Source organism: Cyprinodon tularosa, unplaced genomic scaffold (genome assembly GCF_016077235.1).
Source record: "Cyprinodon tularosa strain WSP-4 unplaced genomic scaffold, ASM1607723v1 ctg138, whole genome shotgun sequence".
Lineage (NCBI taxonomy): Eukaryota > Metazoa > Chordata > Actinopteri > Cyprinodontiformes > Cyprinodontidae > Cyprinodon > Cyprinodon tularosa.
Genome location: NW_024038200.1, coordinates 1,159,295 through 1,173,533, shown reverse-complemented (window position 1 = coordinate 1,173,533; position 14,239 = coordinate 1,159,295). Strand labels below are relative to the sequence as shown.

General features: G+C 39.2%; 1 protein-coding gene across 1 annotated transcript; it reads left to right on the top strand.

Moving 5' to 3' along the window:
* The first annotated feature begins 3,094 nt into the window (after positions 1 to 3,094).
* On the top strand, positions 3,095 to 6,678 carry nxt2 (nuclear transport factor 2-like export factor 2). The gene is made up of 4 exons (XM_038278114.1): positions 3,095 to 3,257; positions 3,403 to 3,489; positions 3,913 to 4,057; positions 5,983 to 6,678. The coding sequence occupies exons 1-4, from the start codon at positions 3,243 to 3,245 to the stop codon at positions 6,165 to 6,167; spliced, it is 432 nt and encodes a 143-aa protein (XP_038134042.1). The 5' UTR covers positions 3,095 to 3,242; the 3' UTR covers positions 6,168 to 6,678.
* The last annotated feature ends 7,561 nt before the right edge of the window (positions 6,679 to 14,239 follow it).

Below are 14,239 nucleotides of genomic sequence, written 5' to 3'. Positions count from 1 at the left end.
ATCCTCATTATAATGCAATAATTTATTTATTCCTTTTTACTGAGATCAGAAACTGGCTTCCAAAACCATCTCTACACTTGAGGAAAATTCATGGCTGCTATAGGAGTTTATTCACATAATGAAAATAAGCTTTTCTAAACAAATATGCACCATTTGGAGACACCTTCTTTTTTGTTCTTATTAAATGTTTTGTTCCTCTGCTGGGTGTCAACTGCAGGTTAAGTGAAAATACAGTAAACGGTGGACTGTAATTTAACCTACCATAAAAAGAAAGTTAACGATTATAATATAATTTAACCTTTTCTTACAGACCAACTATTGATTTTGCTTTAATGTCTTCCTTGGCCTTTCAGTAGGTCTGCCCAGAGATGGGGACTCGAGTTTGTGACTCGTACTCGAGTCGCACTTAAGTCGCATATTAAATGACTTCAGACTCGACTTAGACTCGTGATTTCCGACGTGTGAACAATATTTTATTCCAGTGTAAAAACACTTATTCAAGTGTTTTTTGTTTTACTAACTTGATTGATCGCCGCTCGCCTTACCCGCACACAGAAGACGTAAAAAAAAAAAAAAAAAAAAAAAAAAAAAACCCTCAAAGACCCAAACCGTGAAGCACTCAAGTTCAAGTGTTTTATTTATACAAAAAGCCACGGCAAACAGTCCTTTTCTTCTCCTGATAAAACCTAAAATTCAAGAGTTTTCCTTAAAAATCACAGGCTGGAAGTTGGGCTCCGCTTGTTATGCTGCTTCTGGTGCGAGTGATCGGCCTGCAGCACCCACTGGCTGATCCACAGACTCTGCGGCGCTCCAGCACTGTTCCACTCCCTGGCGTGCCAAACCCCTTTCCAGACCGATCCAGCTAAAAAGAGAAGCAAGGAGAACGCCAGCATCCACGCGCCAAAACCCCGTCGGAAGATATATTCCTGTTTATGCTTTAAGCGAGGGGGAGCGCTACTTACAGGCGAGGTTCCTCCTCTGCCCTAATACTTCTTACTGGGCCATCTGTGCACCCTCCTGGCGCACGGATCCCACCTGCATCTCCCCTGGCAGCGCGTCCGTCTCTGTCACCTGCAGATTCCGTTCTCCTTTCCTTCAGACTCCTTTTATGTCGGCTTTAATCAGCCCTTGCTCACACCTGAGCGCAGCATTACGCAGCGCAATTAATGCACTCCGCCTCCTCAGACAACTACTTCAGTCCAGTGCGCATGGATTGTCACAAGGGAAAAACAAACCAAAACAACCCAACATGCAGGAAAAATTCAAAAGTCTAAAATAAAGGAAAACAATCATATAAAAAAGAAACATCAAAACATGCAAAGCTCAAGAAGAAAATACAAAGAAAAACAAATCATATCTTCCTCTCCAAACATGCAAAGCATAAAACTAACATTTAAATGAAAGAAAACCATAAATCATATTTTTCCCCTGTGCAACACACTGACGTCACTGACGCAACAGTACGTGGACGGCAGGATTTCGATTGTTTTTTTTTCCACAGTCCTCATTTTCAATAAAAGAGCAGACATTTACTGCTAAAACTAGAAAAAGTTGTAACCACAAATGTCAGGTAAATACTGTAAGAAAATGCAAAATTTATCTGGAAAAAAATTTTGCGTGTGCTTTTTTTAATTGTATTTTACATTTAGCAGTTCAAGATAATGATAATTCCATAGATATAATAGCGACCTTTAAGCTATACCGTCTCAGTGACGGAGATGAAAACACAAGGAGAAACAAGCAAGCACGAAAATTATTGCACTTTTTTAAATGAATCAAGTGATTAGAATTTTTTGTGCGATTAATTGATTATTGCGACAGGCCTTCTCAAGACTTGAGACTTGACTTGGACTTGAGCTCTCAAGACTTGAGACTTGACTTGGACTTGCAAAAAATGACTTGTGAACATGTCTGGGTCTGCCTTTAACTACCTTCTTTAACTACCTTCCCATATTGTTTGTTTTTGGTCCAGATTTTAGACACGCTGACTGTGAACAACCAACGTCTTTTATTGCATGATGATTTAGCTTCTTTGAAGGGTTTGATGATCTTCTCCTTTATTTCAATCTCTGGTGTTGGAGCCTGATTCATGTCTGTCTACCTGGTGCAGCAGCTCTCCAAGGTGCCATCGCTCCATTTTAAATGCAGACTAACCAGCAGGTCTGATTTGATGCAGGTGTTAGATTGGAGGATTGATTCCAGACTGATTCCATAATTGTTTCCCCTTTGTTTGGTCCAAGAAAGTAACCGTTACTGACAACCACTTTTTTCCCTTGATTTCTTTCAGTATTTCTTAAAGCCAGGCAGTTGCTATTTGAAAGGAATTTAGTTTTGTATCATGTCTGTGATCTGCTTTTTTTCCCCCTACAAAATTAAACAAGTGAACGAACGTCCTCTGAGGAGCTAATTCCATTATTTTTACCAGGAGTTGTAATTTAACATGTTAGGCCTCACTGTGTGGCAAGAAATGCTTGCAATGAGTGTTTAAAACTAAACTAGCAGCATATCTACACCGTATTTATGACCCATATGAGGCGAGTCTTATAGTAAAATATTATTTCTTGTTCCAAAAAACATTTTATTCAAAGAAAGAGAAATAATTTGCTCAGGAATGCCTCCTAAATAAAACTCACAATTTGGAATACTACCATACTTAAAAAGCAGTTCAAAATAAGCAAACCCATTAATTAGGCTTACAGATGAAAGTAATCCATACCAAATATTAATAGTAAGAAGCTGAGACATATAGTGGCATGAAAATACAGAAGAATAAGACAAATGGAGGAAAAAGTAGGATATATTGTGATGATAATTCTTAAACTAGACAAACCTCAAAAGTTTAATTAAATAGGACATACCTAAAGTTATCAAGAAAACAACATCTGATGCTAAAATATATTTTTCAAAGAACTTTTTGTGTAATTTTTGCATTTATTGAATTGTATTATTTGAGGTCTGGGCCTGAAACATTAATAAGAGGGGCGCGACGTCGGATTAATAATCAATAAATATCAGTTTAACATAATTCCGGCATTAAACCTCCCCCACACTTGGTGGCGCCATTGAACACCAGCAGGCTCTTATTTTGGTAGGGAAGGTTTCCCTCGGCGGAAGTAAAACCTGCAGGACGCGCACGCACTTCGCTAAATGAGAAAGAAAAAGGATTAATTTGTTTCGGCAACTTTAAAATCAAACTATTTCACCTTCGGTTGTTGTTGTTTTTTTTCTATAAATGAGCAAACATGGCGATCACTTTGGTAAGATTAGCAGCAAAGCTAACATATAACTGTTAGCCAAACCGCTAGCATATCTTTCCTTCACAACATTTCGATCAGTTATTTAAAAACTATCCAGTTTCTTCATGTTTTCTTCATATATTTCATTTGTTTTCTGTGTTTGTAGGATTTCCGGACCCACGCGGATCAGTCCTGCAGATATGCTGAAGAGTTTGTTAACATTTATTATGACTGTGTGGACAAGAAAAGGAGGGTGAGCCTCTTTTTATTTGATTTACTAAACTCACATGTTTCAGGGGCAAACAGCGACCTAACGAGGAGTTTTTGTTATTTTAAAAGCTGCTTTTACTATTTTTTTTCCAAGCAGGAAGGAGAAGCATCATTTTCAACAAGCTGTTCGGTAGTGATGAGGATTAGGGCCACTAATAGATAAAAATCAGATTTTTACATTTTATTTCAGTTTAATATAATGAAAAAAGTCAGAATTCAGACTTTTTATATAATTTCTGGAGCTGCTTAATCCAGTTTTTTCGGTCTAACAATATAAGTTGATATTAAAATAACATCTCAGCAGGTGTAACAGTTTATTTCTCTATAATGGTTTAATGTCATGATGGCTGAAGGGAAGTGAATCCAGACGCTGCTTTCTGCTCTGACATCATGTCCGTCTCTCCAGAACCTGACCCGCCTCTACCTGGACAAAGCCACCTTGGTGTGGAACGGGAATGCCGTTTCAGGACAGGACGCCCTGGGCGAGTTCTTTGAGTCTCTGCCATCCAGCGAGTTCCAGGTTCTGACTCTGGATTGTCAGCCGGTTCACGGTCAGTAGAGTCATATCAACATGTTCTGTTTTAGGCCCATGAGTAGAGAACTGCTTCAGGGTCCTGTCACACCTTAAAGATTTACCAGTTTCTGCCTGACGTCCCAGAATCCCCTAAAACGCTGGCAGACGCTGAACTTTCTATGGGTTTCTTTTTCCATTTTTGGCGTAAACATAGAGTATTAATAACGAGTCCAGAGCTTCTGTCCAACGACAGCCTAATGTCTGTATAACGCACAGCAGCGTGATGCCCATCATATGATGCACAATCATCATTTCATGGGCATTATGAAGCATCAGTTAAAGCTGCTCCCCTCAGGAGCAGTGGAGGCACCCAGTCTGCATAAAAAGATCTTTGATCGCGGTATTTACCCAGCTGCTGTTTACCGCCCGCCCCCAGAATAAAGGATAAATAAAAATAAAAATAGTTTGCAGTCACAGCAGATTGAGCGTCATGTCTGCTAGGAAGTGTGTTGGTGGTGGGCGTGAACGCAGGGAGGATCCATCACTCACCTTCTGGCTCACCCTATGATGGGGATGAAGTCTGGAGGAGAACTGACGGTTTCCTCCTGTGAACCCCCTTTATACCAAAACGCTGCCAATACGCCATTATACAGTAGCTGGAAGTTAGAAACACGTTCAGCGCTCGTCTGGAACACGGCAGATACGCTGATATGTTGGAGAGAAGTTCTGGATAAGTTACGCAGACGTTACTCAGAGGTTTAGGATCAGCTAGACGCCACGAATGATGAGGAACTGACACTGAACGGATGTCGACCATCAGATAACTGACCTGGAACTGATGGCAGACGCTGACATACGTTGAGAAAATTGTATGTCGACGTGTTTTGGCGTGCTTCAACGTACTCATAACTTATCCACCGTATGCCAGCATTTTGGACAGACTTTCAGTATGTCAGACATACGCTGGTCTAAATCGTCGGGTGTGACAGGAGCTTTTCTTCCTATGGTGGCGTTTACATGCACAGAGAAGAGGTGTTAAACGCTTGAAATCAGCAGAAATTCTATTCAGTTTATTTCTATAGCTCCAATTCACATCATGTCATCTCAGGTCACTTTCCAGTTCAACCAGATGCATCCAGTCAGATTGATTCAAAGTTTTCTATCTAAGGAAAACCAGCTGATTGCATCGACTCATTGACTCTTCAGCAATCCCTCACACTAAGCATGCTTGTAGCGACAGTGGAGAGGAAAAACTCCCTTTGAACAGGAAGAAACCTCCAGCAGAACCAGGCTCAGTGTGAGCGGCCATCTGCTGAGGCCCACTGGGGTTCAAGGAGACAGAAGCAGACATAGAAAAAGAAGCATAGATACAAAAGGCAACTGTCAACCAGCTCCACAGGCGGCCCCGTCCAGGAAACACACAGCCAGGCAGACGAGCTCCGAGCCAGCTCCCATGTCAGAGGATGAAGAGAGCACATCCAGTTAGTCACAGTCAGAGAAACAGGACTACACTGGAAAACAGGCCAAGCTCCAACATCTAGAAACAAAGGTGTTGATGGCAGCAGCACAGCTGATATTTCTCTCCAGGATGGAGTCACAGCCAAACAGGAACAGACCAGATGAAGCTACTATGAGAAAAAGCAGAGAGAGCAGAACGTTAGAGATTGAACTAACAGATTCTGCAGAGTGGGAGAATAGAGATAGAATGAAGCAGAATGATGAAAAAGGGGTCCCTATGTCCTCCAGCAGTCTAAGCCTATAGCAGCAGAACTATAGAGATAGCTCAGGATAACCTGAGCCACTCTAACTAGAAGCTTTATCAAAAAGGAAAGTTTTAAGCCTAGCCTTAAAGTAGACAGGGTGTCTGCCTGTGTGTGAGAATAGAGATAGAATGAAGCAGAACGGTGAAATCATGAGACGCTTCCTCAGAAACGGCTTCTTTGTATCGTTCTCCTTTTGCAGAACAAGCCACGCAGGGCCAGACCACGCTGCTGGTGGTGACGTGTGGGATGGTGAAGTTTGAAGGGAACAAACAGCGTTTCTTCAACCAGAACTTTCTCCTCACAGCCCAGGCTTCACCAAACAGCGATCAGCCCGTCTGGAAGATCGCCAGCGACTGTTTCCGATTTCAAGACTGGAACAACTGAGCTGAGTTTTACCTCAGGCTGTTGCTTTGAAACCCGCAAAACCAGCATCAGTTACATTTTAGCAGGTTTTTGTGTTTTTATCTGTAAAATTTAGAAAATGTCGAAATAAATGTGGATCATTTTTGTTCAACTGTTGATAGAAAACAACAAAGAAGCAACTTTTGATCGTTTTGAAGCATAAATCAGAATGAGGGGAAAAAGCTTTTCTTTGTGTGGATTAGTCATTTCCTGGGTCTGCATATTATTATTTAACTGCTTCCACAGTTTGACTAGTTTTCTTCCAAACAATATTATGACCAGTTTAAAACTTTATTGTTATCAGGGGACAAAAAAAACAACATTTAAATGGTGAATTTTATCTATTTTTTAAGTTATTTCGGCCATTGATGCAGCTCAATGCAGGACTTTCCTACTCGCTTGGTCTTAACTGCTCTTATCTCCTTCGGTTTAACTTTGTGGGATGTTTTTCGCTGAACTTTGAAAATAAAAACTGTTTCCAGGAAAACCCAAACATCATCTCCCTTAATTGATTAGACTGAAAAATACTGAGAACAAACTCAGGACTGTCAGGACTGGAAAAAGACGATAAGAAGGTTTTAATGTCATTATTTAAGGTTTTGTTTGTATCCTTTCAAACTTTGCTTTATTTGTCTCTTATTATTATTGATTTCTAAATGTAAAGTTAAAGGAATGATAAAGAAATGGTCTTTTTACGTTGCTATGTGATTAAAAGTGAGAAAGTAATATTTTCTCTCAGAATTAGAAGTTGTTTTCCACAGAATAGATCCTGAAAATCAGAATAAAGGAACGAATAACTGAACATCTGGGATTAAAATAGTTTTTAAAGCCACTAAGTAAATTTTAAAGGAAAAGTCGGTCAGCGAGGAATAATCAATGGATCATTATTTATACCTAAAACTAATACGTTCGCGGTAATTTAATGAATTTAGTGTTAATCAGTAAAAAAAAAACCCATAATTTTCATCATCAGTGATTCTGGGAGCGGCCATTTTTAGCGCCATTCTCCTGCTTTACAGCAAAATCAATGGGAACTATCAGACACATCTGCAATCAACAACAATTATTGAACATTTCCAAACCAGTAGGTGGCAGTAGTGTTCTTTGACAAACATGGATGCCTCCAGTAAAGCACATTCACATGAAAATGACTCTGAATTAAAAACACTGATCATTTATTGAACAGGATGGAATCATTTCACATTTAAAGAACTTTCAGAAGTTTTTATTCTGAATATGAGCGACTTTTCCTTTAAAAGTCCTCCGGCTTCTTTCCATTTTCTTTCCTCCAGCTTAATCCTGAGATTATTTCATCTTGTAATGTAAATTATTGAGGACTATTATTCCTATCCGGATCTTAACAAATCGCATTCCAAAGTATTCTCTGTTTCAACACTTGGGACTTTTGGAGTGGATTGAAATTTACAGCTTAAAGGTATGAGTGGAAATATTCTGCTGAGAGGCAGTGAACCAACGGAGGGAGACGCAGCGGATCCAGAAAGTTGCTGCTGTGCTGATAAGTTCATTTACGTCACCAGTGCTACTATGAGTCAGTGGTGTGTCCTGCCAATAAGATACCCTGTTGCATCACTGCTTATTGCTTCAGTTGGTGTAAGCACACAGCTTTAAACACTCCCATTAATAATGATCCGGATCAAACTTCCTCTGCAATAACCTTCCAACAATCCAAGCTTTATTTGGCATCAGTGTGTTTTCCAGCACGGCGTGACGTCATTAGACTAAAGGTCTAACAAAGAAGCTCTAATATGAGGCTGGTGGAATACGGTGAGTGGTTAGGAAATTCCCAGCATCATTACTTCTACAGTCAGTTTTCATCATATAAACAGAAGCCAACATATTAGTGTCACCTTAAAGCAGAAAAGATTTGCACATCGTTAATCACTGAAAGTGGAAATTCCAGGAGTTAGGATAATGTCAGCACTAAAGTATCCCTATTTAGTTATAAAATAATAATAAAAAATGTGAAATATTCAATTCAGTTTAGAAATAATTGATCACTATGTAATGAAATGTTTTTCTTTTGTATACCACTCAATCCCGACGATGTCGGCCATTTTTTATCTTTAAGTTGATGTCTTCGTTAATCCACTCACAGCCCAAACCTTCTGAAGTTATAGAACTGCTAACTCCCAGTGAAAGCTCAAACATATGCTTCCCATTTTATTAAAAACACGACGACCCATTGTGTCCTTAATAATCCTTTATAGCCAGTGGTAGAAAGTGGCAGATAGCAGCCCTTAGGACTGTTTTCCAGTGTAGTCCTGTTTCTCTGACTGTGACTAACTGGATGTGCTCTCTTCATCCTCTGACATGGGAGCTGGCTCGGAGCTCGTCTGCCTGGCTGTGTGTTTCCTGGACGGGGCCGCCTGTGGAGCTGGTTGACAGTTGCCTTTTGTATCTATGCTTCTTTTTCTATGTCTGCTTCTGTCTCCTTGAACCCCAGTGGGCCTCAGCAGATGGCCGCTCACACTGAGCCTGGTTCTGCTGGAGGTTTCTTCCTGTTCAAAGGGAGTTTTTCCTCTCCACTGTCGCTACAAGCATGCTTAGTGTGAGGGATTGCTGAAGAGTCAATGAGTCGATGCAATCAGCTGGTTTTCCTTAGATAGAAAACTTTGAATCAATCTGACTGGATGATCTGGTGAACTTTAAAGTGCCTTGAGAAGAAATGTGTTGTGAATTGGCGCTATAGAAATAAACTGAATAGAATTGAATCTACACGCCACTGTTTTAGAGATTTAGTGATGTTCCACAGATGTGAGAAATTGTAGTTTATATATTTCATTAAGCTGTTAGTTGTTGCCATGTGACCAAGTTAGTTCTCACATCAGAGTCACAGTTTCACTATTCCTCAATGAAAGTCTGAGAAAAATCAACTTTCCTGTTTGTTTGTTTTTAAATAAGAAATAATAATCTAAAATCTGTCCTAGTTCTTTGTCATATTTTTGCTGCAGTTCTTTCCAGGTGGTGTATAATCTATAGCAGGTGGTTCTACGCATCAACACATCAGGAGGTTTCTGAAAGTTACAGATTCTTTAAAATTTGTCTGAAAATTATACAGAAATGTTCTGATATTAAAACATTTAATAAGTATTTTTGAATACTTAAGTACTTTTAAAGGCATGAACTAGTAATTTCTAAAGTGAGCGCTTCAATACTATAACTTGAGTAGATTATTGACTGAGTAACGTTTCCCAGCAGTTGAGTAATATCTGACTATAAGTATCAATACTTTCACTCAAGTATTACTGGTGAGTACTTGGTCCATCGCCGTCTATAACAGACATTACATCATAGCTTACGGTTGTATTATAACTTCCACAGTAACGCTGCAACTAATGATTATTTAGCAAATTAATCAGTCAATTATTTTTTCAGTTAATCAGTTAATAATCGGATAGCCAAAGGGTCCTTAAGGAAGATTTTTTTACGAAATAAAAACGGGTGAAATTCAAACTTTTCCACTTAAAGTTCTGGATAAAGAATACTTTTTTAAATTTATTTTTATTTATTTTTTTCCTACTTGCTTTGATTCTGTTTTATCTTCCTGTATTTTAATCATGTAAAGCACTTTGCATTGTCTTTGTACTGAATTGTGCTATACAAATAAATTTGCCTTGCCTTGCCTTGCCTTGACGGATGAAACTGTTTTTATCTTAAATGCAAAATGGTTATATGTATTTTTATTTTATTTTTTACAATCTTGGTATAATTGCTGCTCTGTCAGCTGAAGGCATGTTTTACACTCTATACTCCAGTTAATGATTAATAGATTGCTAAATTAGCTGAGGATTATTTAAATTATTAACTATTCAACCGTTTAGTCCAGTTGAATAAACGGAGATCGATGGATTTCACTTTATGTTTGCAAAGAGAGAACCGTTCATCATACAGCTCTTATTGCACGGTAATCAGCCCTGTTCTGATCCAGCAGCGTTTGTGGAAATTAGTCAGAGTTAAAACAAATTATAGACACTTTAAACAGTAACATGTTATGAATAAACCTTGAGAAAGAATCTGGTTTGTTATGGGAATAAGTGTCTTGTCCACAAACAGCCTCACTAAGGCAATGTGTGACTTTGCAGGTGAAATAGACCGAGTGAAAAACTCTATTCTGAGTAAATAAAATATATAAAATAAAAGAAACTAAATTTTCTGACCACATAGATTAATCTCATCAGTTGTTTCAGGCCTAATCCAGATTTGAAGGAGGTCTGATCAGGAAGTATCAGAATTGCTTCATCAGTAATAATCATCTTTGTAGGCAGATTGTTTACCTTTTAATGACTTTTTAATTAATCAAAATACCAACATAAAGCTAAGCTGATCATTATTAAAGTGTGGTGTTCATGTTTGGGTGGCGTCTCTCACCCGGCAGGTTTTGGGGGCGTGGCTTAGCCTTTTGTTGCTCCTTCTTTCTCACCACAAAAGAATAAGTTTGGTTTTCAATTCAATTCAATTCAGTTTATTTATATAGCGCCAAATTCACAACACGTCATCTCAAGGCACTTTACAGTTCAACCAGATCATACAGTCAAATTGATACAAAGTTTTCTATCTAAGGAAAACCAGTTGATTGCATTGACTCATTGACTCAAATACAATCCCCCACACTAAGCATGCTTGTAGCGACAGTGGAGAGGAAAAACTCCCTTTTAACAGGAAGAAACCTCCAGCAGAACCAGGCTCAGTGTGAGCGGCCATCTGCCGAGGCCGACTGGGGTTCAAGGAGACAGAAGCAGAGATACAAAAAGCAGCTGTAAAAGGCGGCCCCGTCCAGGAAACACACAGCCAGGCAGACGAGCTCCAAGGCAGCTCCCATGCCAGAGGACGAAGAGAGCACATCCACTCAGTCACGGTCAGAGAAACAGGACCACACTGGAAAACAGGCCGATCTCCAACATCTATTAACAAGGGTGTTGATGGAAGCAGCACAGCTGATGTTTTTTTCCAGGATGACGTCACAGCCAAACAGGAACAGACGAGGCAAAGCTACTCTGAGGAAAAGCAGAGAGAGCAGAAGGTTAGAGATTGAACTAACAGATTCTGCAGAATAGGAGAACAGAGAGAGAATGAAGCAGAATGATGAAATGGGGGTCCCTATGTCCTCCAGCAGTCTAAGCCTATAGCAGCATAACTATAGAGATAGCTCAGGATAACCTGAGCCACTCTAACTAGAAGCTTTATCAAAAAGGAAAGTTTTAAGCCTAGCCTTAAAAGTAGACAGGGTGTCTGCCTCACGGACTAAAACTGGTAGTTGGTTCCACAGGAGAGGAGCCTGATAACTAAAAGATCTGCCTCCCATTCTACTTTTAGAAATTCTAGGAACCACTAGTAAACCTGCACATTGAGAGCGAAGTGCTCTGTTAGGAACATAAGGAACAATCAGATCTCTGATATAAGATGGAGCTTGGCCATTTAAGGCTTTATATGTGAGAAGGAGGATTTTAAATTCTATTCTTGATTTAACAGGAAGCCAATGAAGAGAAGCCAGGATAGGAGAGATATGATCTCTCTTTTTCATTTTCATTAGAACTCTGGCTGCAGCATTTTGGATCAGCTGAAGGCTTTTAACTACAGTTTGTGGACTTCCTGATAGTAAAGAATTACAATAGTCCAGCCTTGAAGTAACAAATGCATGGACTAGTTTCTCAGCATCACCCCTGGACAGGAGATTGCTCATTTTTGCAATGTTCCTCAGATGAAAGAAGGAAATTCTACAAACCTCTTCTTCATCTGGGATTTAAATGACAGGTCCTGATCAAAAACAACACCAAGATTTTTTACTTTATTATCTGAAATCAGTTTAATCCCATCCAAATGAAGTGACTGACTAATCAGCTTCTTTTTCAGAGACTCTGGTCCAAAGACTATAACTTCTGTTTTGTCTGCATTCAGAAGCAGAAAGTTAAGAGTCATCCAGGTTTTTATGTCTTCAGAAATGCCTGTAATCTATGTAATGGGTTAGCTTCATCTGGATTATAGACAGATATAGCTGGGTATCATCAGCATAACAGTGGAAATTAATCCCATGCTGTCTAATAATTCTACCAATTGGGAGCATGTATAAAGTAAAGAGAATTGGTCCTAGCACTGATCCCTGTGGTACTCCACAGGTAACCTTTGAGCGTGTTGAAGATCTATCATTAACATGAACAAACTGAATTCGATCAGATAGATAAGATTTAAACCAGTCTAGTGCTGTTCCTTTAATTCCAACAAAATATTCAAGTCTTTCTAAAAGAATATTATGGTCAACTGTATCAAATGCAGCACTAAGATCCAACAGGACGAGCACAGATACAAGTCCATTATCTGAGGCCATGAGAATATCATTAGTGACTTTCACCAGAGCTGTTTCAGTGCTATGATGAGCTCTAAAGCCAGACTGAAACTCTTCAAAAAGTTCATTATGGTGGAAGTGATCGCAAACTTGTTTGGCAACTACTTTCTCAAGAATTTTGGATAAGAAAGGAAGATTGGATATAGGTCTATAATTGACCAAGTCATCTGGGTCAAGAGACGGTTTCTTAAGCAGAGGTTTAATTACAGCAATCTTAAAAGCTTTAGGTACATATCCCTGTAACAGAGATAGATTAATCACATCTAAAATGGAGGAGGAGATCAAAGGGAATACCTCCTTAAATAACCTGGTTGGAACTGGATCTAACATACAAGTTGAAGGCTTAGATGAAGACAATAATTTTGCTAATTCAGAGAGTTCAACTGGATCAAAGCAGTCTAAACCCGGTTCAGATTCCATGACTACCTCAGGTACAATCGCGGATAGAGGAGTGCTTATGATCTTATTTATAAAGAATCCCATAAAATCATTGCTGCTAAGAGCAGGTGGAATGGACGGTTCAACAGAGCTATGGCTCTGGGTGAGTTTGGCAACTGTATTAAAAAGAAATCTAGGATTATTCTTATTCTCCTCTATTAATGAGGAGAAGTATAATGCTCTTGCTTTACAAAGGGTCCTCTTATACAGCAGTAAACCATTTTTCCAGACTAGGAAGGACTCCCGCAGGCCTGTGGAGCGATATTTTCTCTCCAGTTTCCTAGCATTTTGCTTCAAAGTACGCAGTTCTGCATTAAACCAAGGAGCAAGCTTTCTATTTTTAACGGTTTTCATTTTCAAAGGAGCTGCGTTGTCTAAGGCAATACGCAGAGAACTAGCAACCCCCTCAACAAAATCATCAACCTGTGAAGGAGAATAAGCTAAGCTTTTGCACTCTGCAGCACTGCTCAGTGACACAGAGCAGAGAGAAAGTGAAGCAGATTCTTTAAAATTTATAACTGCACTATCTGATAAAGATCTACTAAAATTGAATCTTCTTTTGGGGGAGGAGAACTCTGTTAAAGTAATCCTGAAGGTTATTAGAAAGTGGTCAGAGAGGACAGGGTTGTGAGGAAATACTGTTATTTCTTCACATTCTATGCCGTATGTCAGCACAAGATCCAAAGTATGAAGATGAGAATGCGTGGGACTATTCACATTTTGAACAAAGCCAATAGTGTCTAAGATAGCATTAAAGGCTGCTCTTAAGCTATCGCCTTCAATGTCAGCATGGATGTTAAAATCTCCCACTATGATGACCCTGTCAGTATTTAATACCAAATCAGAAAGGAACTCTGAAAACTCATCTAAAAATTCAGAGTAAGGACCTGGTGGACGATACAAAGTTACAAAAAGAAGAGGTTTTCTTGCCTTGAAATTTGGATCAGGGAAATTAAGGGTTAAATGTTCAAAAGAGTTGTAGGAATTAATTGTTTTGGGAGTAATCAGTAAGTCAGACTCGAAGATTGTTGCTACTCCTCCTCCTCGCCCAGAACTTCTGGGGATGTGAAAATTTAAATAGCTTGAAGGAGTTGCCTCATTTATGCTCACATAATCCTCTTGCTGCAGCCAGGTTTCTGTAAGGCAAAACAAGTCAATGTGATTATCACAAATCAAGTCATTAACTAGTAGACTTTTAGAGGAAAGCGATCTTATGTTAAACAGACCGCATTTAATTGTTTTAACTTTTTCCCCA

What these genes read in the sequence shown, in the direction of transcription:
- nxt2 (XM_038278114.1), top strand. An exon ending in GTGTGGACAAGAAAAGGAGG is followed by an intron (nt 3,490 to 3,912) that starts GTGAGCCTCTTT and finishes CCGTCTCTCCAG; the next exon opens with AACCTGACCCGCCTCTACCT. An exon ending in GGATTGTCAGCCGGTTCACG is followed by an intron (nt 4,058 to 5,982) that starts GTCAGTAGAGTC and finishes CTCCTTTTGCAG; the next exon opens with AACAAGCCACGCAGGGCCAG.